The sequence below is a fragment of the Chelonoidis abingdonii genome, chromosome 4 (genome assembly GCF_003597395.2).
Source record: "Chelonoidis abingdonii isolate Lonesome George chromosome 4, CheloAbing_2.0, whole genome shotgun sequence".
NCBI classification, from domain to species: domain Eukaryota; kingdom Metazoa; phylum Chordata; order Testudines; family Testudinidae; genus Chelonoidis; species Chelonoidis abingdonii.
This window is the reverse complement of record NC_133772.1, coordinates 62780307-62807533: the sequence shown is the minus strand read 5'-3', so window position 1 is coordinate 62807533 and position 27227 is coordinate 62780307. Positions and strand designations below refer to the sequence as shown.

The 27227-nt window shown below is 45.8% G+C and overlaps 1 protein-coding gene across 2 annotated transcripts in view; it reads left to right on the top strand.

The window, feature by feature from the left end:
* The window catches only part of BBOX1 (gamma-butyrobetaine hydroxylase 1), a 100269-nt gene that overhangs the window by 11277 nt on the left and 61765 nt on the right, over positions 1-27227 (top strand). For both annotated transcript variants that reach the window (XM_032770858.2, XM_032770857.2), the window contains exons 2-3: positions 480-926; positions 7842-7956. In XM_032770858.2, the coding sequence (XP_032626749.1) occupies positions 546-926; positions 7842-7956 (496 nt within the window). In that variant the 5' untranslated portion in view covers positions 480-545. The remainder of the gene's footprint in view (positions 1-479; positions 927-7841; positions 7957-27227) is intronic.

Genomic DNA, 27227 nt, shown 5'->3' with positions numbered 1-27227 from the left:
TTTTCTAATAAACTTTTAAATCTGATGCATCCTGTGTCCACAGTCTATATCCTTCCCTAGCAGGGGAATAGTTCAGTCTTCTAATTGATACCATCATTAACTATATGAGTTGAGATAGGATACAGTACATTAAAGCCTACATTTTCAAAAGTAACTAGTAATTTTTGAGTACCTCAAGTTTTGGGTACCCCGTTTGAGAGCCTGATTTTCAGAAAGGTTTCAGCTAACTGAAAATCAGGCCCTTTTCAGGTATATCAAGTTGAGGAAAAGTTGAGGCACCACCCAAATTCACTAGTCACAGTAGAAAATTTAGGCTTAAATATACATTTGTCTTTGGGCAAAACTTCTAAACTACGGAGAACATGTATTCCCAGGAGTTCATGGGAAAGGAAGAAAGAGAAGGGGAAATTAGCATTTTTTTTTGTGCATTATATTTTTAGCTCTATTCTTTCTATAATTAATATTGTTCTTATTTATAGTACTCAGAAGAACTTGCACTGGCAAAAAGCTATTCTTGCTCTGAAGATTTTGTAACAGTCATCAAAATGTGGAATGCTGTGGCTAAAAACCTAATAAGGACTAAAGCCCACCAAGACTATTCACGCACTCTACTGCTAGTGCAAAAGGGCAGGAGTATTCTTACAAAACCACCTTCCTCTAGGAATTGTTGGCAGCATGCAGCTGGAGCAGTTCAGCCTTTCAACATGAGTACGAGTATCCAGAAAGTGGAAGCTTTGGACGTGAATAATTTTGTCCGTATTCACTGGGAAGATGGGAGTAAGAGCCTTTACCCTGCTGTATGGCTAAGAGACAACTGCCAGTGCCCTGACTGCTTCCTGCATTCTGCTAAAGCCCGCAAACTGCTTTTGGAAGACCTGGATGTTAACATTGGGGTGAAGGAGGTCACTTTGACAGATAGACAAAAGGTATTTTTTAAAAGAAATTTTGCTTTCATGTGACATTTGTGTAATAATTCTTGCTAATCTGTTCATTAGCAACCCGAACAAAGAGAATAGTACTGCAGCTCGAATATCAGGAAATGCTGTAATCATGGATGCACAAATCATATTGTGTATTTGCAGGATTTCTAGGTATAACTATCACTTGAGAAATCCAAATCCTTTCATTTTATGTAATTCTTACAGTAAATCCACTTCAAAAATATTAAGCATTAAGTATAGGAACCCCCAAAATGTTCTTATTTTTTTTCTTAATTAACTTTAGATAGATAAAATATTTTTACCATAGCCTTCACCTCTTAATCTCTAGGAGCTGGTGTGAGGATAAAATTGCCTCTTAATACCTCAGACTTTCACTCCCTCAAACTTCTCTCCCCCTGCGTATCTCTCTCCATACCCTACAGCCCTCCTTTTCCACCATGGCTACTTTGTGGAGGAAGGATAGTATAACTCCCCCACAAAGAAACTGACTGGCTCGTAGCTGGCACACTGTCTTTCTTCCTGCAGGAGACTTCTGCTTGTGTTGTCACAGTAAAGCATGGAGTCCTTGAAGGCCAGGGCAGGGAAAGGCCAGGTGGTGGAATCTCCTTCCTTAAAGGTTTTTGAGGTCAGGCTTAACAAAGCCCTGGCTGGGATGATTTAGTTGGAGATTGGTCCTGCTTTGAGCAGGGGGTTGGACTAGATGACCTCCTGAGGTCCCTTCCAACCCTGATATTCTATTATTCTATTAAATTCTTTACTTGATCTAATAAATAGTTTCTAATTCATTTTTTAAAAGAGTATTTTTTAGAATTTATTTGACCTGACATTTATAAATGTATAAAGTAAAATTTGGGGAGAGAACCCTCCTTTGGATCAGATCTGCCCTCAGTCTCCACTGTGAATCCCAGTGAAATCAGTGAGGTTGCATGGGTGTAACTAAGAGCAGGACTTGACCCTTTATCTTCTTGCCTGGCTGTCATAGCTTCCTACTCAGATTTGAACCTTAGCATTCATAATCTGAGAAGCTAGCATGAACCCCTCTAAGCTTAATTACCAGCTTAGATCTGATATCACTGCCACCAACCCAAGGAATCAGTGCCTGGTACAACTTGACCCCCCAAAACTTCCCTGTGGGACCCCAAGACTCAGATGCCCTGAGTCTACAACAAAGGGAAAAAACCATTCCCCACCTCTCTCCCCACCCAAGAATCTTCCTCTCTGGGCTAACTGAGAGTACTGATGCACCTCTTTACATCACACATACCAAGAAGACATGTCTCCTCTCTTCCATAAAAGACAAACCCAAGACAAGGAAACAGAAAGATTCTACTTCTCTTCCCCTTAGCGCTTCTCCGCCCTGGACACCAGCAGAGTTAAACACACGAGAGCAGTTTTTCCCCTCTCCCTGTCTTTCCTTTCCCACCAATCCTCGTGGGTCAACTAGAACGGAAAATCAACAGGTCTTAAAAAGCAAAACTTTTAATAAAAAAAAGAAGAAAGAATAGGATAACAGTTCTCTGTAATCTAGATGGTAAGATACACAGGGTTTCAAACTTATTATGAAAATGAATAAACAATAGAAAGGGATAAACAGCCTTACCTCAAAAACAATCAATTTAAAGAGTACTATAGCCAAAATACACATAAAGACTCCACCAGCCGGATTCACAAGATGCAAATACAGCAAAACAATTTAAAAGACTGTACTTTTGCTAACTTTGTAACTTACAACTGGGAAACAGAAAGATTAGAAGGACTGGAATAGACCCTCCTATAGCTGAGAGAGCACAGAACAGACAAAGACCCAAGACAGAAAAAACCCACAAATTCCTCCCTTAAGCTTTGAAAATCCGGTTTCCGATGCGTCCTCTTGTCAGGGTTTGGTTCCCTTTGTTAACCCTTAAGGTAAAAGACAAATTAACCCATAGCTATCTGTTATGACAATGGCAAATTGTAAAAAGTTTAAAACAGATATGCAAACTCCATTCCTTTATTTATTTTATAATTAAAAATACTCCTCAGCCACTGGTATCCTTCAACATGCTTTATACAAACGTGCGAGGGAAAATAAGGGTTGTTTTCCCCATTTTGCAGCTGAGCGAAGCTCAGATGCAGAGTTGATGTATTTGCTCAATGCCACAGTGGTGAATGGGTGGCAGAGCCAGAATTAATACTCAGGATTTCATAGATTCATAGACTCTTAGGACTGGAGGGACCTCGAGAGGTCATTGGAGTCAGTCCCCTGCCTTCATGGCAGGACCCAAATACCTGTCTAGACCCACCCTGATAGACATTTATCTAACCTACTCTTAAATATCTCCAGAGATGGAGATTCACAACCTATCCTAGGCAATTTATTCCAGTGTCCAACACCACTGACAGTTAGGAAACTTTTTCCTAATGTCAACCTAAATCTCCCTTGCTGCAAGTTAAGCCCATTGCTTCTGTTTCTATCATTAAGGCTAAGGTGAACAAGTTTTCTCCCTCCTCCTAATGATACCCTTTTAGATACCTGAAAACTGCTATCATGCCCCTCTCAGTCTTCTCTTTTCCAAACGAAATAAACCAGTTCTTTCGCAGCCTTCCTTCCATGGTCATGTTCTCAAGACCTTTAATCATTCTGTGTTGGTCTGCCTCTGGACCCCTCCAAATTTCTCCACAATCTTTCTTGAAATGCGGTGCCCAGAACTGGACACAATATACATCACCAGTTGAGGCCTAACCAGCACAGAGTAGAGCGGAAGAATGACTTCTCGTGTCTTGTTTACAACACACCTGTTAATGGCATCCCAGAATCACGTTAGCTTTTTTTGCAACAGTATCACACAGACTCATATTCAGCTGTGGTCCACTATGACCCCTAGAATCTCTTTCTGCCATACTCCTTCCTAGACAGTCTCTTCCCATTCTGCATGTGTGAAACTGATTGTTCTTCCTCAGTGGAGCACTTTGCATTTGTCTTTATTGGAACTCAAAACCGGTTTCCCTCAGACCATTTCTCCCAATTTGTCCAAGATCATTTTGAATTTTGACCCTGTCCTCCAAAGCAGTTGCAATCCTCCCAGTTTGGTATCGTCCTCAACTTAATAAGCGTACTTTCTATACCAACAATAAGTCCGTTGATGAAGATATTGAACAGAGCCGGTTCCAAACAGACTCCTGGGAACCCACTTGTTATACTTTTCAGCTGGATTGGGAGCTGGATTGGGAGCCATGAATCTCTGAGTACAAGTTATCCAGCCAGTTATGCACCCACCTTATAGTAGCCCCATCTAAATTGTATTTGCCTTAGTTTATCGTATAAGGATTCATGCGAAAAGACCGTATCAAATGCCTTACTAAAGTCTAGGTATACCACATTCCACCGGCTTCTCCCTTATCCACAAGACTCGTTATCCTATCAGAAAGCTATCAAGATTGGTTTGACGATTTGTTTCTTTACAAATCAATGCTGCTATTCCCATTCAACCTTACTACCTTCAGCGTAGTTTGACAGATGCTGATTTCTTTAATTACTTGCTCAGTTATCTTCCCTGGCCACAGAAGTTTAAACTAACTGTCTGTAGTTTCGCCTGGGTTGTTTTTATTTCGCCTTTTTATAGATGGGCACTATACTGCCCTTTTTCCAGTCTTCTGAATCTCTCCTGTTTCTCATGATTCCAAAGTTAATAGCTAGAGACATCAGATAACCTCTCTATTACAGTTCCTGAGTATATCTATGGATGCATTTCATCAGGCCCTTGGTACTGCAGGCATCTAACTTTTCTAAGAATTTTTAACTTGTCTTTTTTTTGTTTTATCTTCTAAACCTACCCCCTTCCATAGCATTCACTAGGTTAGAATATTCCTTTCAGACTTCTCAGTAAAGACCGAAACAAAGAAGTCATAAGCATCTCCCATTTTCCAAGTTTCCTGTTACTGTTTCTCCTCCTCCTGAGCAGTGGGCCTACCCTATCTTGGCTTTCTACTTGCTTCTAATGTATTGATAAAAGTTCGCTCTTGTTTCCCTTTTATTCCCATAGCTAGTTTGAGCTCATTTTGTTCCTTTGCCTTTCTAATCTTGCCCCTGCATATTCCTGTGTTTTTTGCACTATATTCATCCTTTTTAACTGACCTAGTTTCCATTTTTTATCATGACTCCTTTTAATTTGTAGGTCATAGGCAAGATCTCGTGGTTAAGCCAAGGTGGTCTTTTGCACATTTTCTGTCTTCCTACCCATTGGACATAGCTTGCTTTTGACCCTTAAATAGTGTCCCTTTGAAAAACTGCCAACTCTCTCAGTTGTTTTTCCCCTCCAGTCTTGATCCATGGGACCTTACCTGCTTCCTGTCAGCTCTCTGAGCCTACCAAAATCACGCCTTCCTGAAATTTCCATTGTCTCTACTTGCTTCCCTCTACCTTCCTTAGAATTGCCAAACTCTTTGATTTCATTGATCACTTTCACCCAGCTTCCTTCTACTTTCAAATTTTTCAACGAGTTCCTCCCTACTTGTTTAAAAATCAAGCCTAGACAGCTTTTCCCCCCCAGTAGCTTTTTCAACCTTCTGAAAATAAAAGTTGTCTGCAAATGCAGTCCAGAACTATTTTGGATAGTTGTGCCCCGCGGTATTAATTTTCCCAACATATATCTGGATAGTTGAAGTCCCTCACCACCAAATTGTTTAGGCTTTGGATGATTTTGTTAGTTGTTTAAAAAAAGCCTCATCCACCTCTTCCTCCTGGTTAGGTGGCCTGTAGTAGACTCCTAACACAACATCACCCTTATTTTTTACCTCCTTTTTCTAAACCCGAGACTCTAACACTTCGTCTCCTATGTTCATCTCCACCTCGTCCAAGTGTGTAATTTTATATTATTAAGGCAACACCTTCTCCCTTTTCCCCTGTCATATCTTCTTAAGCAAACTATACCCGTCCACGCAACTTCCAGTCATGTATCTATCCCATCAGTTGTATGATCCAACAATGTCATAGTTGTATTATTTTATATAGCACTTCAGTTCTTCCTGCTTATTACCCATATCGTTCAATTTATGATAAGGCATCTAAGATGACTGGTTTGATCTTGCCTCCCGTTTTGCCCTGACCCTCCCTTTCTCTCTGCATCTATAGCCACACGCCTCTCCCTCTTGTTTCTGCCCATCTCCCAGGTCTTCATGTTCCCACTTTACCTGTGGGCATTTTGCTCACCTTCGCGTCGAACCTAGTTAAAGCCCTCCTCCACTATGGTTAGCCAGTTCTGTGTGCAATAGGGTCTTTCCCCCTCCTGAAAGTAACCGCCTCTCTGCCCTAAGCAGTTCCCTTCCTTTGTAATAGCTCCCATGTTGAGGAAGCCAAACCCATCTTCACAGCCAGGCATTCACCTCCATGATGCATCTATCTCTGCTTGGGCCCCTACCTTTGGCACAGGAAGAATTGAAGAGAATCACCTGTCGCTCAGACTCCTTCACCCGAACTCCAGGCCCTGTAGTCACTCTTGATCTGCTCAGCGTCACACCTTGCAGTATCATTTGTGCCCACATGGATGAGTAGCATGGGGTAGTAGTCAGAAGGCCAGATAATCCTCGACAATGCCTCTGTAACATTTCGGATACAGGCCTCCGGCAGGCAGCATACCTCCCGAGATAAAATGTCAGGGCGACAGATGGGCACCTCCGTCCCCCTCAGTAGAGAGTCTCCGACCACCACTACCCTACGTTTCCTATTTTCAGTGGTGGCAGCAGACCTCCCAGCCTTAGGGGTACGAGGCTTCTCCTCCTTTACTGTAAGGGGTGATTCCTTCTCTCCTGTATCAAGAAGAGCATAACGGTTACCTATTACACAGCGGGAGGGTTCGCAGCAGGGGTGGAGCACTGCTCGCTGCCAGAAGTAACCAGCTGTTAGTGTCTACCCTGAGCCATCTCCTACTCCACCAGTGGTGTGTCAGCAGTCCTGTGAACTGGGACAGCTACCTCAGCTGTCTCCACATGGACACTGTCCAGGAATTCCTCATGGATACGGATGCTTCTCAACCTAGCCACCTCCTCCTGTAGCTCTCCCACCTGCTGTCTGAGAGATTCCACCAGTAGGCACCTTTCACATTGGATGCCCCCTCCCCTCCTCCCAGCCTGGATAAGTGGAAATTGCAAGTTACAGTCTTTGCAAAATCACACCAGTATCTGAGTAGAAGCATCCATGGTCTGGAGTTCCTAGCTTCCAGTCTCGTGGTCTGTCCATTAGCATGCATTGTATCTCCAAATTGTCTGTCTGAATACAAGGTAAACGCCTACTTTACCTGTACACTTGAATTATAATTATTAATTAAACTGTAAACTCTTTAGAGAAGAGCTTCTGTCTACCTCTGTACAGCACCTAGCACAGGGGGACACTAATTCATAACTAACAGAAATAGATTTTAAAGGTATTCCTGTCCACACCTCTCTTGTCTTTCTCCTTCAGTCCTTCCAAGTGGTCATCCTCTTCACTCCCAAACTATTGTCACTTCCTCCACCCTTTTCCTCCTTGTCACTCCCTGCAATGAAATGCTGCCCTCCATGAGCTATTCATGTCCTACTTTCCCTTACTGGGACCCATACAGAACATACCACTGCTTAGTGCAGCAGGGATAAAGAATGAAAGCATACAGCACCAGTCAGCAAACCCTTCTTCATTTGAAACTGATCTCTTGTAAAAGGAGGGAATTAGGTAATGCTTAAATGGACTTCTGAAAGTGTGTGCAGTTATATAAATAAGGAGACGTTGCGCACAAGAGACATTTAATTGCAAAGTAGCAAGTAATATATTTCAATTACATTTCTAGTAAGGAGACTGAATTTTACTGATCTCTTGGGTAGTTGTTTCAGGCGGGCAGATTTCATTCAATCTCTCATTGTTAATTATCTTTTTTTATTTTATGATATAAGGTGTATATTACATGGCCAGACAAACACACGAGTGAATTTGGGGCTGAATGGCTGAAGAAAAGGTGCTTTTCTGAACAAGCCAGAGAAGAAATGCAAAAAGAATTATTTCTACCAGGTAGGGACTAAAACCTAATCTGTTATACATTTCTTAAAACTATATAGATTATCACATATTTGAAGGTCCACAGGAGGTCCATAGCCTTGTAGTTGAAATGAAAAGGGCTCTTTTATTTTTCTTGTCTCTGTGTTAATAAGTAGCTGAGTGACACATCAAAGATCCTGTGCTAAAGTTTATTGAGTTTCCTTTACATCATGATATCTAGAGTTCTATTGTCATTCTACAATAATGCGGTGGTTATGTTCCCTAGAAAATGAATTAACTTGTACACCATGCTATATAATGCTATTCACATTTCTGTTGACCAGAGCGTAACTAGGTATTTTTGCGCCCAAAGCAAGAATATAAAATTGAACCCTCTCCCAGGGCCGGCTCTTCGGCAGCAATTCGACGGCGGGTCCCTCAGTCCCTCTCAGAAGGAAGGGCCTGCGGCCGAATTGCTGCCAAAGAATGAATGAATGAAGGGGCGGTGGTGGAGCTGTGGTTTTGGGGGGTCAGATCATGATTTTTGACTGCTTGAGCTGGTAATGTTGCTTCCAAGATGGTCTTTGGTTCCAGTCCAGTTCCAATCCAGAGAGGGATTCAGAGGTTAAGAGAGGAAGGAGGTGCTGGATATCAGCAGTGGTCACTAGGGATCAGCATGTGTCCTGAGAATGCTGGGAGTTCAGGTTTGCAGGGCAGAATCAGGGGTGGCAGGTTTGTAGAAAATTTGGTGGTGCCCAGAACCCACCTCCACCCAAACTCTACCCCCCCCCCCACCCACCTGCCTAAGGCTCTGGGAGAGAGTTTGGGTGAGGGAGGAGGTCTGGGGTGCAGGCCTTAGGCTGGGGCAGGGGAATGGGGTGCAGGCTCTGGGAGGGAGTTTGGGGATGGGAGGGATGCAGGTTCTGGGAGGGAGTTTGGGGATGGGAGGGGTGCAGAGGGATGGGGTGCAGGGGTGAGGGCTGTGGGTTGTGGCTGCAGATGAGGAGTTTGAAGTGTGGGAGAAACTCAGGGAGAGAGTAGGGGTGAGGGCTCTGGGGCTGGGAATGAGAGGTTTGGGGTGCTGGAGGGGCTCAGGGCTGGGGCAGAGGGTTGGGGTGTGAGGGGTAAGGGCTCTGGCTGTGACTGGGGATGAGGTGTTTGGGGTGCTGGAGGGGCTCAGGGCTCGGGCAGAGGGTTGAGGGTGCTGTGGGGGGGTGAAAGCTCTGGCTGGAGTTGTGGGCTCTGTGGTGAGGCAGGTCTAGGGATGAGTTTGGGGTGCAGGCAGGCTGCTCCGGGACAGGGCCAAGAGAGGAGGACTCCCCCAGTCCCTCTCCCTGCTGGCAGCAGCAAGCTCAGGAAGAGGAGCCCCCCTTTCCTTCCCCCCCAGCAGCACACTCACCCCAACCACTGTCACTGCATGTGCTCCTAGGGCCCCTCTCAGGTCCAGGAATCTCCCTCGCCTCTCCCGTGGTGGGTGCCGGGCGTGCTACGTGCACTGCCTCCTCTGCAATTGACCCTGACTGTAGCCTCACTGGGGTTGAGGGATGGGGCTGCCTCCTTGCCCAGCATGGGGCAGGAGCCATGACTGTGCCCCCCGACCCCGTGCTGCTGGAAGGTCCCATTGGAAAATGAAAGGGTCTGAGGGGGAAGGGCAGGCTCACAGTCAGTCTGCCCTGGCAGTGAGATGGGGGCACTAGGATCCTGTGGCAGCAGTTGCTGCAGGGAGGCAACATGGAGCTACTCTGCTCTGGATCCGGGAAGGGGCTGGGGGAAGCAAGTCGGGGCCGGGGGACACTTGGGGGAGGCACAGGGGGAGATCAACCAGGTTGTAAATATCTCTGTGCCAGCAGGTTTTTTTTTTTTTTTTCCTCCACCACTTTCTGCTCCCCTCGACTTTGTGCGCCTGAGGCAAGTGCCTCACTGGCCTCGCCCTTGTTACAGCACTGCTGTTGACCTAACCTAACGTGATATTGGTGCACAAACAGGGAGCACTGTTAAAAACCTGGTCCTTACTCTTGAGTGACCCACCATCACCAACCTCAGACCACTAGGTTTGCTGCAGTGCATGGATGGATACAGCTTTAGCCCCTCTCTCCTTGCTTGCTCTAATATTGTGAGCAGGTAAAGTACTGAAACCGACAACATTTCTGCTCTCATCCTTGACAGGGTTTCTTTATGTCAGTTTTGCTCTGCAAGAAAAGTGGTTCTTTCTGGATTAAGGGTTAAGATTTTATCTGTTAAAACAGGAATTTAGCTTTTATGAAAAGTGACTAGAGATGCAAAAACCCTATCTGAAATATGAATTTCCCAAAAGTTCAGCAGGGTGCAGGTCTGGGGTTGGGGGTTTTAAGCACAACAAAAGGGCAGATGCCGGAAGTTGGTAACTAATCATGGGGGTGAGGGGGAGGCACAGCAGGAGGTAGTTACTTTTGTTTTATTTTTCACTTTATTTTAGGGAGCTACAGGTGAAAAAAGAAAATTCCAAGACACATGGGGCTTGAAGCTCTCCTGTGTCTGGGCTATGCTCAGTACAGAAGGGGGATGAAAATCCGGGAACCAGTTACAGCTTCCTGATTCGTAGCTGGCATGAGTTAGAGCATCCTAACGGAGTTCTGCTCCCTCCCTTCAACCTTCCCTGCCCCTGCCATGGCTCCTATAATGGGGTCAGTTGGAGCATCAGATGCAGGAGCCAGCTTGCCAGCTGTACACCAGCTGACGCCCCCTTCCCCCTCCTCCCCTCCACACACACAATGGGACTCTCAGATGGCCAGGTGTGGCCAGAATCCAGCTCATTGCACCTCCTGAATGGCACAAGGCATCTGGTTTAGAATTGAGATCCTAGCACCTGATGCAGTTACACAGAAACAACCAGTCAACACAGTTAAGGTATTGTTTGCAATCATGTAACAACAAAAATGATTGCAAACAGATGGCAGAGTCTGGGAAGACAGAATACTTCATTTGGTTCAGTGGTTCTCAACCCACAGTCCATGGGCCACTTGTGGCCCAGTCAGCAGGGGCGGCTCTAGAGATTCTGCTGCCCCAAGCACGGCAGGTAGGCTGCCTTCCGTGGCTTGCCTGCGAACGGTCCGCTGGTCCCGCGGCTCCGGCGGACCCTCCGCAGGCATGCCTGCGTGAGGTCCACCGAAGCCGCGGGACCAACAGATCCTCTGTAGGCAAGCCGCCAAGGGCAGCATTCCTGCTGCCCTCACGGCACCGGCAGAGCACCCCCCGCGGCTTGCCACCCCAAGCGGTAGTATACAGTAGTATACAGTGTGGGTGCAAACCCACAGAGCACAAAAAGAGCCGCATATGCAGCCCACAATGGTAAATAGATTGATAACCACTGATTTGATTAGTACGTTTTGTCATGGAGCAGGATATTTTGTGGTTGTCTGCCTGTTTGTCTATTCAATAGTATGGGTTTTATTCATAATAAAATAAACATACATTCTGGGCCAGATTCACCTTCAGTAGCTCCAGGGAAGTTTGAAAACAATAGTTTCTTGCTCTGAAATCTCAGGCATACTGTAATATTGCACCTTGGCATGGTCTGAGTTTTTGTTGGCTTAATTTTTAATTATCAGTTCAAAGGTATACACTGCTGATCTCAGAGCATTTTGTGAAGTCTTCAAATGATATCAGCCCCAAACTCTCACAGTGCAGTGTTTAAATCAATTTATACCCTCAATAATTCCATACATTTTCTACTCAGGAGAAATTGAATATAATTTATGCTCATGGTTAGCAGTTTCTTATCTCTTTCTCAAAACCCTTTTTCTTTTTTACAGTATCCGACACTAGCCTTGAAACATTTGTTCCCTTAAGAGATAGATGCTTCCCTGGGTTCCCCTCTTCTTGCCTGATTCAAAGCCTATTGAAGTTAATGAGAGTCTTTCCATTCACTTAAGGGAACTTTGGATCAGGCTGTTGAAACGTTCAAAATGTGAATATTTATTATCTACAGACAGAAAGTTAGTCTCCTGTCTTTCCATAGAAAACAACTCTAGTTTCTCTTCTCCTTTTTCTGAGGGGTCAGGGGGAGATGGCTTGAGTGTCTCCCTGGGATCCACATGTAGAAAGGACCCATGTTTGTTGGGTGTACCCCTCCTGTGAGGAAGTTTTGGCAGCCATCTGTGTGGCACTTTTTCCCCTGAGCTGGTTGGGTTGTGGGTAAGGACTGGGAAATCAGACTTTAATTACTAAGGAAGGGGATACTTTTGTTGTTTGGTCAATAATTTTCAGAAATTAGGTTTTCCATGATACGGATGAGACAATATGTTTATATATGTTATACTAAGTAATATAAATTGCTTGTTGTAATACAGCAATGATATTGATAATTGAACTGGCTTTATGTTCTTGTGTGTCTTTCTGCTCTTCACCATATTCCCGAAAAATAAATGATTGGATACAGTGAACAGCTTCTTTTAATTTTTCTCAGATTTCATTTGCAAATGGAAGCTTTCATTATGTAAATTGAGTGTTTGTTTTCTAAACTCACACGGCCTGATTCTCCTCTTACACTGGTATAAATCAGGAGTAACTCTCCTGAAGTCATTTACTCTGGTGCAAAACACATGTAAATTAAGATGAGAATCAGATTCCTGTGGTATGATGTTACCAGTTTCTCATACCAAGCCAATACTCTTTCAGAACAATTGTAATAGCTAGTCTAATTGCTAACCATCATGCATTAGGTTAGAGGTTAACCTCTACTGTTGATATTCTCACAGTTGTGGCATTTATTTTGCAAGTAGTTATTTGCTTTTTGTATTGGGTAATTTCTCTTTTTTATGATAGCTGTTGGTAAAGAACAAGATTTCTGGTTTCAAAAACTAGGTGTCAAAAGTACGTCAAAATCATAGAGAGGAGGAACAAACACATCAGATTTATTGAATGCTTCTAGTGCTGTCTCCATGTGTGTGGCAGTATCTGAGGGTCCTGGCTCCATGTGAGCTAGGTACTGGAGGGATCTTGCTTTTCGGGGAGTTCCTGAGCACCACTTCTTAATGCTTTTATGTGATCTAGGGCGTCACTGTCCCCTGGGGGTATCTGAGACCCACTCCCTGCTCGCCTTTTGTGTGCAGGGATCTGGTGACCCCTGACCATCTATAAGGATTTGACCCCCCATCTCCCATCCCTGCTGCCCAGGGGCAGTGAGTTGTATGGGTCCATGGTGCCCAGTCTCCAGCAAGTTCGGGCCTCGGAGGCCCAGTTCCACCAATGTTTGGGGCTGGGTCTCTCCTCCAGCCCCGCCTGCCACCACTGCGTGCCTCCTCTACTGAGTGTCTCCTCTCCCAGGCGTCCCTGCCTGCCCTGGGCAACGAGTGGCTGCCTTCTGCAGCTCTGTGTTGTGCCCCCTCACTGGCCACTGCAGGCTGCAAGGGAATGGTGCCAGGGGCAGGCTGAGGCAGCAGCTGCTGCGCCGGCAGACGGCGGAAGGAGGAGGGGAGGAGGCGCATGGCAGACCCTCCCCCCTCTTCCTCCGCCCCCCCCCCCCCCCCGCAGCAGGTGATTCTGAGTCGACTCTGGGGGTGGGGACTTATTCTGGCTGGACCTCCTGAGCAGCAGCCTGTGGGGGGCTTGGGTGAGTGTTGTGCTGGGAGGCCTGGGGATGGGGAGAGAACACCCACTGACATGAATGGAGCAGTTCACAGTTCTCGGAGCTATTGTTTCAGGGTGTATTTATCTCTAAGGGGTGTTCTCTTTCAGCTGAGAACATTTCATTGGAATGAATGGGCCACTTAACACCTCTTTGAGCTTGCAACTTTGAAGTCTGAAATCCACCCTGGGCAGAAATCTAAAAATGAACTGTAAACATGTGGGAAAAATCTGGTTCTGTCCAGGGGTGTGTGTGGGGTGTGTTTGTGAAATGTAATCAGAGTACAGCAGAATATTCACAAGATGCTGAAACTGTTTTTGAAAAGTATCAGAGGGGTAGCTGTGTAAGTCTGTATCCACAAAAACAACGAGGAGTTCAGTGGGGTTTTTTAACCATGAAAGCTTATGCCTGAATAAATCTGTTAGTCTTTAAAGTGTTTTTGAAAAGGAAATAAACTACACGGGGGGGGAGGTATTAGGGATGCAAGCGTAGGTGGTATTGGGGAAGAGGATTTTGGGTCTGCAGGAATGGAAAGGAGTATTATGGGGAGGAGGATAAATAGGAATGGGTGGTAGGTGATGGAAGAGGAGTTTGGGAGGCTCAGACAAGGGGGAGAGGGTAGGGCTTAGAAGAAGTGAAGGGAAGAGGATAGGCAGGTATAGCAGAGGAATTTGAGGGTTTAGGGGTGGTGGGGCCTGTCAGCCCTGAATTCACCCCTTGTGTGTGTGAGGTGGGATCTAGGGGGAGAGCCCTACCCCTTTGCAGGGATCTGAGCCACTCTCCCTGCCCACTGTGTGTTCTGGGATCTGAAGCAGAGGGACTAAGTAACACAAATTTAAGCATCTGAAATCCAGAGAATAAATAGTTAAGATACACAATGCCCCTCTGTGGGGGTGACTAGAGTGTGTGGGGGAGAGGCCCAGTTTGAGAAGGGGTGGATTGGATTGGGTAGTAGGGTTGTCAACTTTCTGATTACAGAAAACTGAACACCCTTGCCCTGCCCCCTTTCCCGAGGCCCTGCCCCTGATCTGCCCCTTCTCCGAGGCCTCGCCCCCCCGCTCGCTCCACTCCCCGTCCATCTGGGATGAGGGGTTTGGCATGTGGGAGGGGGCTCAGGGCTGGGGCAGGGGATTGAGATGCGGGGGGTAGTGAGGGCTCCGGCTGGGGTTGTGGGCTCTAGGATGGGGCTGGAGATGAGGTGTTTGGGGCACGGGTGGGGGCCCCAGGCTGGGTCAAGGGGTTCAGAATGCAGGAGAGGGCTCAGGACTGGGGTTGGGATGTAGTAGGGGGTACAGGCTCTGGGCTGGGGGTGCGGGCTCTGGGGTAGGGCCAGAAATGAGGGGTTCAGGGTGTGGAAGGGGGGCTTCAGGCTGGGGCAAGAAGGTTCACAGTGCGAGAGAGAGCTCAGGCTGGGGCAGGGTTTTGGGGTGTGGGAGGGAGTGTGGGGTGCAGGCTGTGGGAGGGAGTTGGGGTGAGGGAGGAGGCTCAGAGCTGGGGTAGGGGATCAGGGTGCATGGTCTAGGTGACACTTAGCTCAGGCGGCTCCTAGGCAGCCAGCAGCTCCCTTTTGGCTCCCAGGTGTCTCTATGCAGTGCCGTCTCCCACAGACGCTGACCCTGCTGCAGCAAGTCCCAGCCAATTGGAGCTGCAGAGCCTAGGAGCCAGAGGGACATGCCACTGCTTCCAGGAACTGAGCATAGCTAGGGCAGGGAGCCAGCCTTAGCCCCTGGCCTCTACTGCTCTGTGCTGCCAACCGGACTTTTTACGGCCCCATCAGCACTGCTGACAGGATCTCCTGGAGGTCCCTTTTCGACTGGGCGTTCTGGTCGAAAACCTGATGCCTGGCAACCCTATTGGGTAGGCCTGAGGCAAAGCTGGGAAAGCCTGGCTCAGGCAGAGACAGGAGTCCCAGCTTGGGGATGGGTAGTAAAAGTGAAGGCCCTGCTTAGTGTGCAGTTCAAACTATATAATCAAGGTAGCATGTAGTAAATTGCTGCCTGTGAAATGTGTGCACAGCAGCAAGGTGCAACTTCTTAAATGTTAATGGCTTCTATAGTGCCAAGTAGTGGGTTAATAGGCTGGGAAGGGGAAGGAGAGCTGGAAATGTTGAGAGCAAGGGGCTACATAGTGTGATGAACAGTGGCACACAGGATGGAGAAGGAGAGAGATATACTAGTCTTCTCTCACCCCTTAAAGTTATTGTAACAACCATGTAGTAAAACTGTCAGTTTTGGAACATAGACCATGGATGAAATTTCTCTCACCTGCCCTGTTATTCCCAACAAACGTTTCAAAGCGTGGCCATTATCAGAAAATGTGGACATGGCAGAGGTGCTGAATGACTTCTTTGTTTCGGTTTTCCTCGAGAAGGTTGGTAGCAATTGGACATCTAACATTGTGAATGCCAGTGAAAATGAATTAGGATCAGAGTGTAAAATAGGGAAAGAACATGTAAAAATTACTTTGACAAGTTAGATGTCCTCAAATCACCAGGACCTGATGAAATCCTAGAATACTCAAGGAGCTGACTGAGGAGCTATCTGAGCCATTAGCAATTATTCTTGAAAAGTCATGGAAGAAGGGAGACATTCCAGAAGACTGGAAAAGGGCAAATATAGTGCCCATCTATGAAAAGGGAAATAAGGACAACCCTGGAAATTACATATCAGTCTGCTTAACTTCTGTACACGGAAAGATAATGGAACAAATAATTAAGCAATCAATTTGCAAACGCCCAGAAGATAATAAGGTGATAAGTAACAGTCAGCATGGATTTGTCAAGAATAAATCATGTCAAACCAACCTGATAGCTTTCTTTGACAGGCTAACAAGCCTTGTGGATTGAGGGGAAGCAGCAGATGTGGTATATCTTGATTTTAGTAAGGCTTTTGATACTATCTCGCATGACCTTCTCATAAACTAACTAGGGAAGTACAACCTAGATGGAGCTACTACAGGGTGGGTGCATAACTGGTTGGAAAATTGTTCCCAGAGAGTACTTATCAGAGGTTCACAGTCATGCTGGAAGGGCATAACGAATGGGGTCCCTCAGGGATCAGTTCTGCGTCTGATTCTGTTCAATATCTTCATCAGTGATTTAGATAATGGCATAGAGAGTACACTTATAAAGTTTGCGGATGATACCAAGCTGGGAGGAGTTGCAAGTGCTTTGGAGGACAGGATTAAAATTCAAAATGATCTGGACAAACTGGAGAAATGGTCTGAAGTAAATAGGATGAAATTTAATAAGGACAAAATGCAAAATACTCCACTTAGGAAGGAACAATCAATTGCACACACACAAAATGGGAAATGACTGCCTAGGAAACAGTACTGCAGAAAGGGATCTGGAGGTCATAGTGGATCACAAGCTAAATATGAGTCAACAGTGTAACACTGTTGCAAAAAAAGCAAACATCATTCTGGGATGTATTAGCAGGAATATTGTAAGCAAGACATGAGAAATAATTCTTCCACTCTACTCTGCGCTGATTAGGCCTCAACTGGAGCATTCTGTCCAGTTCTGTCAGTTAAAGATCTAGAAAACATGAGAGAAGATTAAAAAAAATGGGTTTATTTAGTCTGGAGAAGAGAAGACTGAGAGGGGACATGATAAGTTTTCAAGTACATAAAAGATTGTTTCAAGGAGGAGGAAGAAAAATCGTTGGTCTTAACCTCTGAGGATAGGACAAGAAGCAATGGGTTTAAATTGCAGTAAGGGTGGTTTAGGTTGGATATTAGGAAAAACTTCCTAATTGTCAGAATGGTTAAGCACTAGAATAAATAGTCTAGGGAGGTTGTGGAATCTCCATCATTGGGGATACTTAAGAGCAAGTTGGACAAACCCCTGTCAGGGTTGCTCTAGCTAATACTTAGAATTCAGTGATCTCTATTCCCGATAGCAAAGTCTACAAGAGGGAGAGGAAAATTGAGGCATTATATAGTGACTGTGATCTAGAGGTAAGACCACTGCACTGGGACTATTCCTTGCTCTGCCACCAGCCTGGTTGGTTACCTTGGGCAAGTCACTTCTCCTCTCTGTGTCCCCTTATCCCCCTTATACAGATGGAAAAGTTGGAGTTTTGCTGAACTTGACATGCTAGAAGGGCACAAGTGGCAACCTTAACTCTTCATTAACTATGTTTTTTGTCATTTAAAATGTCAGTACGTCCAAGTCTCTCTCTCTCTAATCAAGGTTAAAAAGTTATTGTCTATTGGGAAAGAATTTTGTGACCACTTCACATAACGTCCTGGTTTTCTGTCTTTACTATATTTTCACAAGGATTTCTCCTTTTGAAATTGCTATGTCACACTTGTCAGACTCACTTTCCCCTCTTTTTTATTTATTATTTAGTAGCAATTACTGCATGTGACTAAAACAAAAAGAAAACCTGACTGACTACCATCCAGTTGTTCAAATCGAAAAGGCCCTAATTTTCCCATCTGTGCCACTGCCTTTTGGAGAATGAAGAGGTGAAAGAGGTGTCTGGAAGTTTTTTATTTTTTCCCCACAGTAAGTTCAATTAATTTTTATTCCAAAAATAAGCCACGTGAAGGAGGGCAGAGCACAGTCTCCCTCACCCATCTTTTCAAGGCCTCTTTAAGGTTGCCAGTTAGAGCTCTCTGGGTATGTCTACACTATGGGATTATTCCGATTTTACATAAACCGGTTTTGTAAAACAGATTGTATAAAGTCGAGTGCACGTGGCCACACTAAGCACATTAATTCGGTGGTGTGCGTCCATGTATCGAGGCTAGTATTGATTTCCGGAGCGTTGCACTGTGGGTAGCTATCCCATAGCTATCCCATAGTTCCCGCAGTCTCCCCCGCCCCTTGGAATTCTGGGTTGAGATTCCAGTGCCTGATGGGGCAAAAAACATTGTCACGGGTGGTTCTGGGTACAGCCTCATCCTTCCCTTCATGAAAGCAGCAGACAACCGTTTCGTGCCTTTTCCTGGGCGAACTGTGCAAACGCCATAGCACGGCAAGCATGGACCCTACTCAGCTCCAGACAGCAATCATGGACGTTGTAAACACCTCGCGCATTATCGTTCAGTCTATGCTGAACCAGGACCTGCAAAACCAGGCGAGGAGGAGGCGGCTACAGCAGCGCGGCAACGAGTGATGAGGACATGGACACAGAATTCTCTCAAACCGCGGGCCCCTGCGCTTTGGAGATCTTGATGGTAATGGGGCAGGTTCTAGCCATTGAACACTGATTTTGGGCCCAGGAAACAAGCACAGACTGGTGGGACCGCATAGTTTTGCAGGTTTGGGACAATTCGCAGTGGCTGCAAAACTTTCGCATGCGTAAGGGCACTCTCATGGAACTTTGTGACTTGCTTTCCCCTGCCCTGAAACGCCATAATACCAAGATGTGAGCAGCCGTCACAGATGAGAAGCGAGTGGCAATAGCCCTCTGGAAGCTTGCAACGCCAGACAGCTACCGATCAGTCGGGAATCAATTTGGAGTGGGAAAATCTACTGTGGGGGCTGCTGTGATGCAAGTAGCCAAAGCAATCACTGACTGCTGCTAGAAAGGTAGTGTCTCTGGGAGTGCGCGTCTAGTGGATGGCTTTGCTGCAATGGGATTCCCTAACTGTGGTGGGGGAGTGATGGAACCATATCCCGTGTCTTGGCTCGGGCACCAGGGCACAGTACTAAACCGCAGGGGTACTTTTCAGTTGGTGCTGCAAGCACTAGTGGATCACAAGGGACGTTTCACCAACAGCCACGTGGGATGGCGGGAAGGGTTCATTGACGCTCGCGTCATTGCAGGACACTACTCTGTTTAAATGGTGCCAGTAAGGAATTACTTCCGGACCAGAAAAAGTTTGGGAATGTTGAATGCCTGTAGTCAGCGCTACCCCTTGATCCATGGCTCATCGAAGCCATACACAGCGCAGCCTGGACAGTAGTCAGGAGCTGTTCAACTGCGACTGAGCAAGTGGCAGGAATGGTGATGATGTGTATTGACCGTTTCAAGGCGTGCTGGAGCACGTTACTGACTCGCTCAGACCTCAGCCAACCATGATCCCCTTTGTTATTGCTGCTTGCTGTGTGCTCCCACAATCTGTGTGAAGTAAGGGGGGACCTTTATGGCGGTGGTGGGGGCTGAGCAAATCCCTGGCCTTGCTTGATTACGCGCAGCCATGACACAGGGCGCTTAGAGAGCAGACAGGAAGCGGGTGCGCATCAGAGAAGCTTTGAAACGAGTTTCATCACGGACCAGGGGTACTGTGTGACTGCTGTGTTTGTTTCCTATGAACGCCCCCCCTTGATTGACATTCCCTGTAAGCAACCCACCTTCCCCTTCGATTACAGCTTGCTTAAGGAAATAAAGTCACTATTGTTTAAAATATGTATTCTTTATAATTCATTATAACGAGGAAGAGAACTGACAAGGTAGCCAGTGTGGTTTGGGAGGGAGGTAGAGGAGGACAGGCTACTAAAAAAACTTCAAATATGACGCCTTTTGGTTGGGCTGTCCACGGGGGTGGAGTGGGCAGGTAACGGAGCCTCCCCCACGTGTTCTTTACACGTCTGGGTGAGGAGGATATGGAACACGGTGAGGTGTGGGGGGGCTACAGGGGCTTCGTGGCATCTGTGGCCCTGCTGTGTTCTGAAGCTCCACAAATGCCGGACATGTCGTTTTTCATGCGCAGCCCCAGCGTTGTGTCTGCCTCCTCTGATTTCCTGCCGCCACCTCTCATCTCAAGTGTCCCTCCTGTCCTCACGTTTACTGGATCTTTCGTAATTTGATATTTCATGTTCTTCACTATTCAGTGAGCTCTTTCATTGCGGGGGTCACTTCCTGTTTCCAGAGAACATTTCGTCTCACGTCTTTTTTTTTCTCCGCCTTATCTGAGATAGCCTTCGGGATGGAGTAGGAGGCTTGAAAAATTTGCAGCTGCATGAGGGAGGGAAAAAGGAGAGAAGTATTAAAAAGATATGTTTTACAGAACAATGCTTATATCTTTCACTTTCCCTTACATAGCACATGTGATTTCACTGCAAGGTCGCATTTTGCATCTTAATATTGAGTGCTGTGGCTCTGGTGTTAGAGATCTCACAGACGCAGGTCGGGCAGCAGAATTCAGCTTGCATGCGGCGTGGTAAGCCATTGTCTTCTGGCTTCTGCAGCATTCATATACACAGTCCCTCCTTTCAATACAAGCAAAGCCGTTCAGTGCTGCTTCTTTCCTGTTTAACATGCAGCAGCAGCAGAAACCATCTCTGTCCCTAATTAAATTCTGATTTCAACCAGGTTACCATGAACGATATCACTCTCCTGAGGATAACAGCGAGATAAGAACGGATGTTGCTTGAATGCCAGCAAACACCGGGACCATACGCAGCTAGGCTTTGTCATACATGATACCAGATTATTGCCATGCATGGCGTGGTCAGTGTCCTACCATGGAGGACGGATAGGGCTGCCCGCGCACCTTCTGCAAAGGCTTTGTGAGTACCTTCAGGAGGCTTCATGGAGTGTCCCTGGAGGATTTCCGCTCCTCCCAGACATGTTAACAGACTTTTCCAATAACTGTACTGGCCGCGAATGCATCCAAGTCCTCAGGGCAAATTATCATTAAAAAAAGCTTGCTTTTAAACCTGTTTTATATTTACAAAAGTCACTCACCAGATGTCCCTTCCATGGCTTCATTGTGTGGATGTGGCTTGGGAGGGTAGGGGTATTCCATCGTGAGGTGAGAAAAGCTCCTGGCTGTTGGTTAGAACGGAGTGCTGTGTGCTCTCTGCAAGCTCGTCTCATCTTCCCCGTCCACAGAATCCTCAGCCATGGCTGATTACCATCCCCACCTCGGAATCCATGGACAGGGGTGGGTACTGGTGGCAGACCCCCTAAAATTGCATGCGCTCAACGTAGAAGTGGATGTTTTCGCCTACCCATACCTTCTGTTTGCTTCTTTGGTTTTCTGTAGGCTTGTCTGAGTCCTTAACTTTCATAGGCACTGTACTGAGTCTCTGGTGTGCCTCGGAAATTTTTCAAAATGTGTTTTTCATTTCGTCTTTTGGACGGAGTTCTGTTAGCACGGAATCCTCTCCCCATACGGTGATCAATCCAGTATCTCCGTGCCGTCCGTGCTAGAGTCTTTTTGCATTCTCAGGAGACTACATTGTTCCTGTGGCTGATGAGCTCTGTGTAGTCACCTGTGTGGTGAGCTCTCCACGCTGGCCACCAGAATGAATTCAAAGTTCGCAGGGCTTTTCCTGACTACCTGGCCAGTGCATCCGAGTTCAGATGACTTTGCAGAGCGGTCACAATGGTGCACTGTGGGATACCGCCCGGAGGCCAATACCGTTGAATTGCAGCCACACTAATCCTAATCCGACGTGGCAATACCGATTTCAGCCTTACTCCCCTCGGGGAGGAGTACAGAAATTGGTTTTAAGAGCCCTTTATAGCGATATAAAGGGCTTCGTTGTGTGGATGGGTGCAGGGTTAAATCGGTTTAACTCTGCTAAATTCGGTATAAACGCGTAGTGTAGACCAGGCCTCTGTAAAGCACCATGTACAGTTCTAGTGCCACATTACATACAAATGTTAAATAATATTAAGTGATATTTGTGATGGTGGACACCTGTCCATGAGAAACAGGTCTGAGACCACCTGTACATTTCTCACCAACCGCCAAACTGCCATCAGGTGGTAACTTCCTGTTACTACTGATGTAGGCTGAATTTGGGTCTCTTGTACCTGCAGCTGAAACAGCTGGTTCCTGTCAGAGACAGGATATTGGACTAGAAGATGACTGATCAGTTCAGTTTGGCAATTCCTATATTCCAGTGAACTGACAACCTAGCAAAGGCTGGCTCTCTAGTTCATTAATAAGCCCATAGCCATGCAGTTCTCCAGGTTTTTTTAAGCACATAAGTCTGTTTTGTATCAGCCATAGCATAATTGGGTTTGAAAGTCATGAATGAGCTCCACTGGACTTGCATTTCATTCCTTGTGAAATGCTCAGCTATTAAGTTTTCCTGTAAAGGTTTTGAAAAATAAACAGTTTTCAATGGAGCAATTTCAGCTCTGCCATGAAAGTGAGGATGAAGACTGTCAAAGTGCTGATGGTTCATCTTTATTTCTTAACTGCTCAGCTTTTTATAACTTGTATCCTTGAATCCTATCCTATGGTAGCAAAATAGAAATTATATTGTCTATACTTAAATAATGGAAAGAATGTGCAACACTGACATGATAGAATAATGAATAATGTGAGTGGGACTGGGTACCACTAGGAAACATTGGCAAAGAACACAATCCCTGTTTAGAACAGCTTTTTAATAGATTCTCAAGCTGTAGATTTTCTTGGATAAAAGAAGAATAATGTTCCCTGTTGTTCTGCATATGGGAAAATAATGTGTTCTGTGTGACATAGAATTTTACAATACATTTTATTATGCAGTCATTTAAAAAAATTAGATGGAAGAATTTAAGTATTTTAAAATCACACCTTCTTTTCGATTTTATAACTTGCAAAAATGTACTTAAATCTAGATACCCCCACAGTCCCTTCCAAAATAAGAGTTTGCAGAGCAACTAATTGGACTAAGTGTGAAGATATGAGTCCATATTGCTCCCACGTGTGGGAGCTGAGGCAGAAATCTCTGCAAAGATACCCTTGCATTTCTTCCCCTGTTGTTTGTCTCCCCCTTCCCCTGCCCCTTTGGAGCCACTCTACTTGCAATTCCTCTGGCTGTGGTGGTTCCTATGACTTCAGAAGTAGCTTATCTTCCCTCCTGCGCTGCCGCCTGTCCCGGCTACTGTCCCAGTGCTCGGCTATGCCTGCACTGGCTGGCAGGCACGGCTTCCACACTGTTCTGCTGCCCCGCGGCTCCTCTGGCCATGCAGTGGGCAGCACCAGCCAGCAAGCGTGGCTTCCACGCCGGCCTGCCGCCCTGCGGCTCCTCCGGCCATGCGGTGGGCAGCACCAGAGGGCAGGCGCAGCTTCCACGCCAGCCTGCAGCCCCGCGGCTCCTCCGGCCACGTGGTGGACAGCGCCAGCCGGCAGACGCCGCTTCCGCGCCGGCCTGCCGCTGCCACCCCGCGGCTCCTCCGGCCATGCGGCTGGCAGGCGCCACTTCCACGCCTGCTGGCCTGAGGGGAACCAGCTGCTTCCACTGAATCCCGCCAGCTACGCTACTGTGTTCATCCCAGTTCACTCATTAATCCCCTCAGCCTGCCTATTCTCTGTCCCTCCTTCTGCATGGACTCAGACCATGGTCAAGGCACAGGGTTGGGGGGGATCAATGCCTTCCAGGAGTGAGTGGGATGAATCACATGCTGAAAGTCCACTCTCCTCAGGCATTAGGGTACACAGTCTAAAGCCATAGCCGTGAATCAGTAGAGAAACCTTTCACTTCTGTTAATGCAAATGTACTTAAACTAAAAGTGATGCATGCTCATATTAGAAATATATACTGGAAACTATGGGTGTGATCCAAAGCACTTTGGAGTCAATGGAAAGACTTTTTTGATACCAGCAGAGTTGGATCAAGTCCTAAAAGATCTTCATTAGAAAACAAAAACTAGCAAGTCAAGCATAACAGTTGTAAAAGCTGTAGGATATTCTATGTTAAAATTGTGAATGACTATCAGTCCAATTTAATCTATGGTATTTGTAAAGTGTTTGTCATTACTTCTGTTATAACTAGTAGTCCAACTATAGAAAACTTACAGGATTGTCAGCCAGTTTCTTCTTTTTTAATGGTAAAAAACAGACTTCAGCTAGTACTTAACTACAGTGAGTTACTCCCAATTTTTGGATATGTTTATTACTACAGATATTGCTTGCACGGTTGTTGCTGCCGCCAAGTTGGTCCCAGGATATTAGAGAGACAAGGTAGGTGAGGTTAATATCTTTCATTGGACCTACTTCTGTTGGTGAAAGACAAGCTTTGTAAGATCGTCACGTTCTGGGGTGCAATTCAGACCAGTGAGAGGTTGTGTCACTGGTTGTCTGGTAACATTGAGTGATTTAAAAATGCTCTGCTGCTGTAGCTCCTTGTGGGTATGTTTACGCAGCAAATTAAAACCTGTGACTGGCCCATGGCGGCCGACTTGAGCTCAGGCTGTGGGGCTGTTGAATTGCTGTCCAGGTTTCTGGGCTTGGGCTAGCATCTGAGCTTTAGAACCCTTAGGGGTGGAAAGTTCCCAGATCTTGGGCTCCAGCCTGAGTCTAGAAGTCTACACAGCAATGAAACAGCTCCACAGCCCAAGCCTTGCGAGCCCAAACCAGCAGACATGGGCCAGGTGTGGGTTTTTCTTTGCTTTGTAGACATACATATTCCCTGTGTGGATGCTCCCAGCCAGCATACAAGCATGCACTCATGTCTCTGTGTTGAGCAGCCCTGGTTCAGCAACTCTGACTTTAGAAGCCTGCTTGTTACACCAGGATCACACTCTGGTCTACACCAGCCTCAGTTACTACTAGCCCAACATACGCCCAGTCCCAAATTTCCCCCAAACTGCCTGTCCTGAAATGTCCAACTCTCTCCTGGAACATTCAGAGGAGCAATAAGGTCTGTTGTTCCTTTAAAGAGACAAAAGCACAGCAGCTTGTTGCTTTAACTGGAGTTAATAATCACTTAAAATCAAACACAGCAGTGGGTTAATTTAAAATAGAAGTAAAACAAGTTTAATCAAAAAGAGATTTTAAGTCAGTTCAAGTAAGAGATAAAGACAGAAATGGGTACAGCAAATAAAAGTGAAAAATGCTTTCTTAACAAAACTACAGTCTTGGTTCAAGATAAGATTATTCCCACACTTCCTTCCAGCAAGATGGTCAGGATATCCCACAAAGTGCTCAGTTCCTTTGTCGTCTTAGGGTAAGAACCTGAAGAGGAGCTCTGTATAAACTCAAAAGCTTGTATCTTTCACGAGCAGAAGTTGGAACAATAAAAGATACTACCTCACTCACCTTGTCTAACTGCAGATGTCATTTTATGGTGGTCGTTGTTTTAAAGAACATTTTCCCTTTCTTTCTGTCCATGGAGATGATGCCTTTTTGATATTCAGAAAGCTTTATGTGGTATTCTACAGACCATGATCTTGTCTTTAGGATCAATATGAGAATTTGTGACTCTTGTTTGATTTTCATAGCTTTACTTTGTCAGCATACGTGTTGAAACTAGTTGGGAGGGAGTGCTGCCACACCCCCTGGCTTGAAGTGGTTTCCATTATATGCAGGCTTTACAGTTTGGTTCAATCAATCTTAGTACCCCCACTATAAAAATTGTTCCAGCACTTCTGTTTGGCCGATTTAAATATTAAATGCAAACAGCTATATTAATATAATGCTAAAGTTTCAAATTTAGGGCCTTGCCCCTCAATGTCCCTCTCATTGATTAGCAGGATCCAGCTCCTAAACGTAAAGGTCCCAATTCAGCAGAACATTTAAACACTTAAGTGCATGCATTAAGGATGTGACTAGTTCCAAAGTTAAGCATGTGCACAAATGCTTTGCTAAATACAGATGAGATTTAAAACTAAGCACACATATAGGTGCTTTGCTGAGTTGGGACCAAAGTCAGCACAGAAATCCTCTCCCGTGTTGCCAACTCTCATTAATTTATCATGAATTCCATGAAATATGCTGTGTTTTTTTCCTTAAAGCCCAGCTCCTTGTTCAAGTGATTATGTGAGAATTCCAACTTTAATTTTAAAAAAAAGTTTTTGCCCTTGTGGTTGTGCAAAAGAGTTTGCAAACATGACCCTAGTGTATTCTAAAGACTCAGAAACCAGACAGCAAAAAAAGAAAACACTACATTTATTAATAAGCCATATATTTTTGAGAGCTGATGATTTTTGAATGCTTTGGGTTGACAATACTAAGAATATATGAGATGCACAGACAGTCCTGTGTGGCTGAACTTCCATAGTTTCCTCTCACCTCTTCCCAAAGCACCTATCTGGGGTTTAGGTGGCACAGACCCCCACACCAGGGGAGAGTTTTACCTTTGGAAACACAAATGTGAGCCTGGTTATTGTGAACCCACAATTACAGGGCAAAAACAAAGGTTCTCTGAAAGTCAGGCCTTTTAACGTTTGTCTTGGATTATCAGTTCAGATTATTTCTGCACAAAAATCTGATTAATTCTTTAATGCAAATATATAAAAAAAAAAAAAAATTCCCCTCTCACCTCTATGGGTGGTATGTGTCTTCCTCAACCTCGGGTCCTCTACCAGAGGCCTGGGAGTTTGAGGGTTCTGCGCAGTATCTTAGCTGTTCCTAGCACTGCACTCTTCTGGACAGAGAGCTCTGATGTTGTTCCTGGGATCTGTTGGAGCCACTCACCCAGCTTAGGCGTCACAGCCCCGAGTGCTCCTACCACCACTGGGACCACTTTGGCCTTCACTTTCATTTCCATCTCTCTCTAGTTCCTCTTTTCAGGCCCTGTACTTCTCCAGTTCTCATTTGCCTCTTCTGAGTTGCGTCACTTGGCACTGCTATATCTATCACACCGCTGTCTTCTGCTCCTGTCTATTACCAGATGTCGTTGGATGGCCAGTACCTGCCTGCCGTCTGGATCTGGAAGTTCCCACGAATCTTAGCCCTGCTATTCCACAACCTTCTGTGGAATCTCCCATCTGGTCTTGGAGGGTCTAGCCCATACGCTGTGCAGATGTTCCTGTACACAGCTGCCACTTGGTTGTGCCGTTCAGTGTATGCTGGTCCT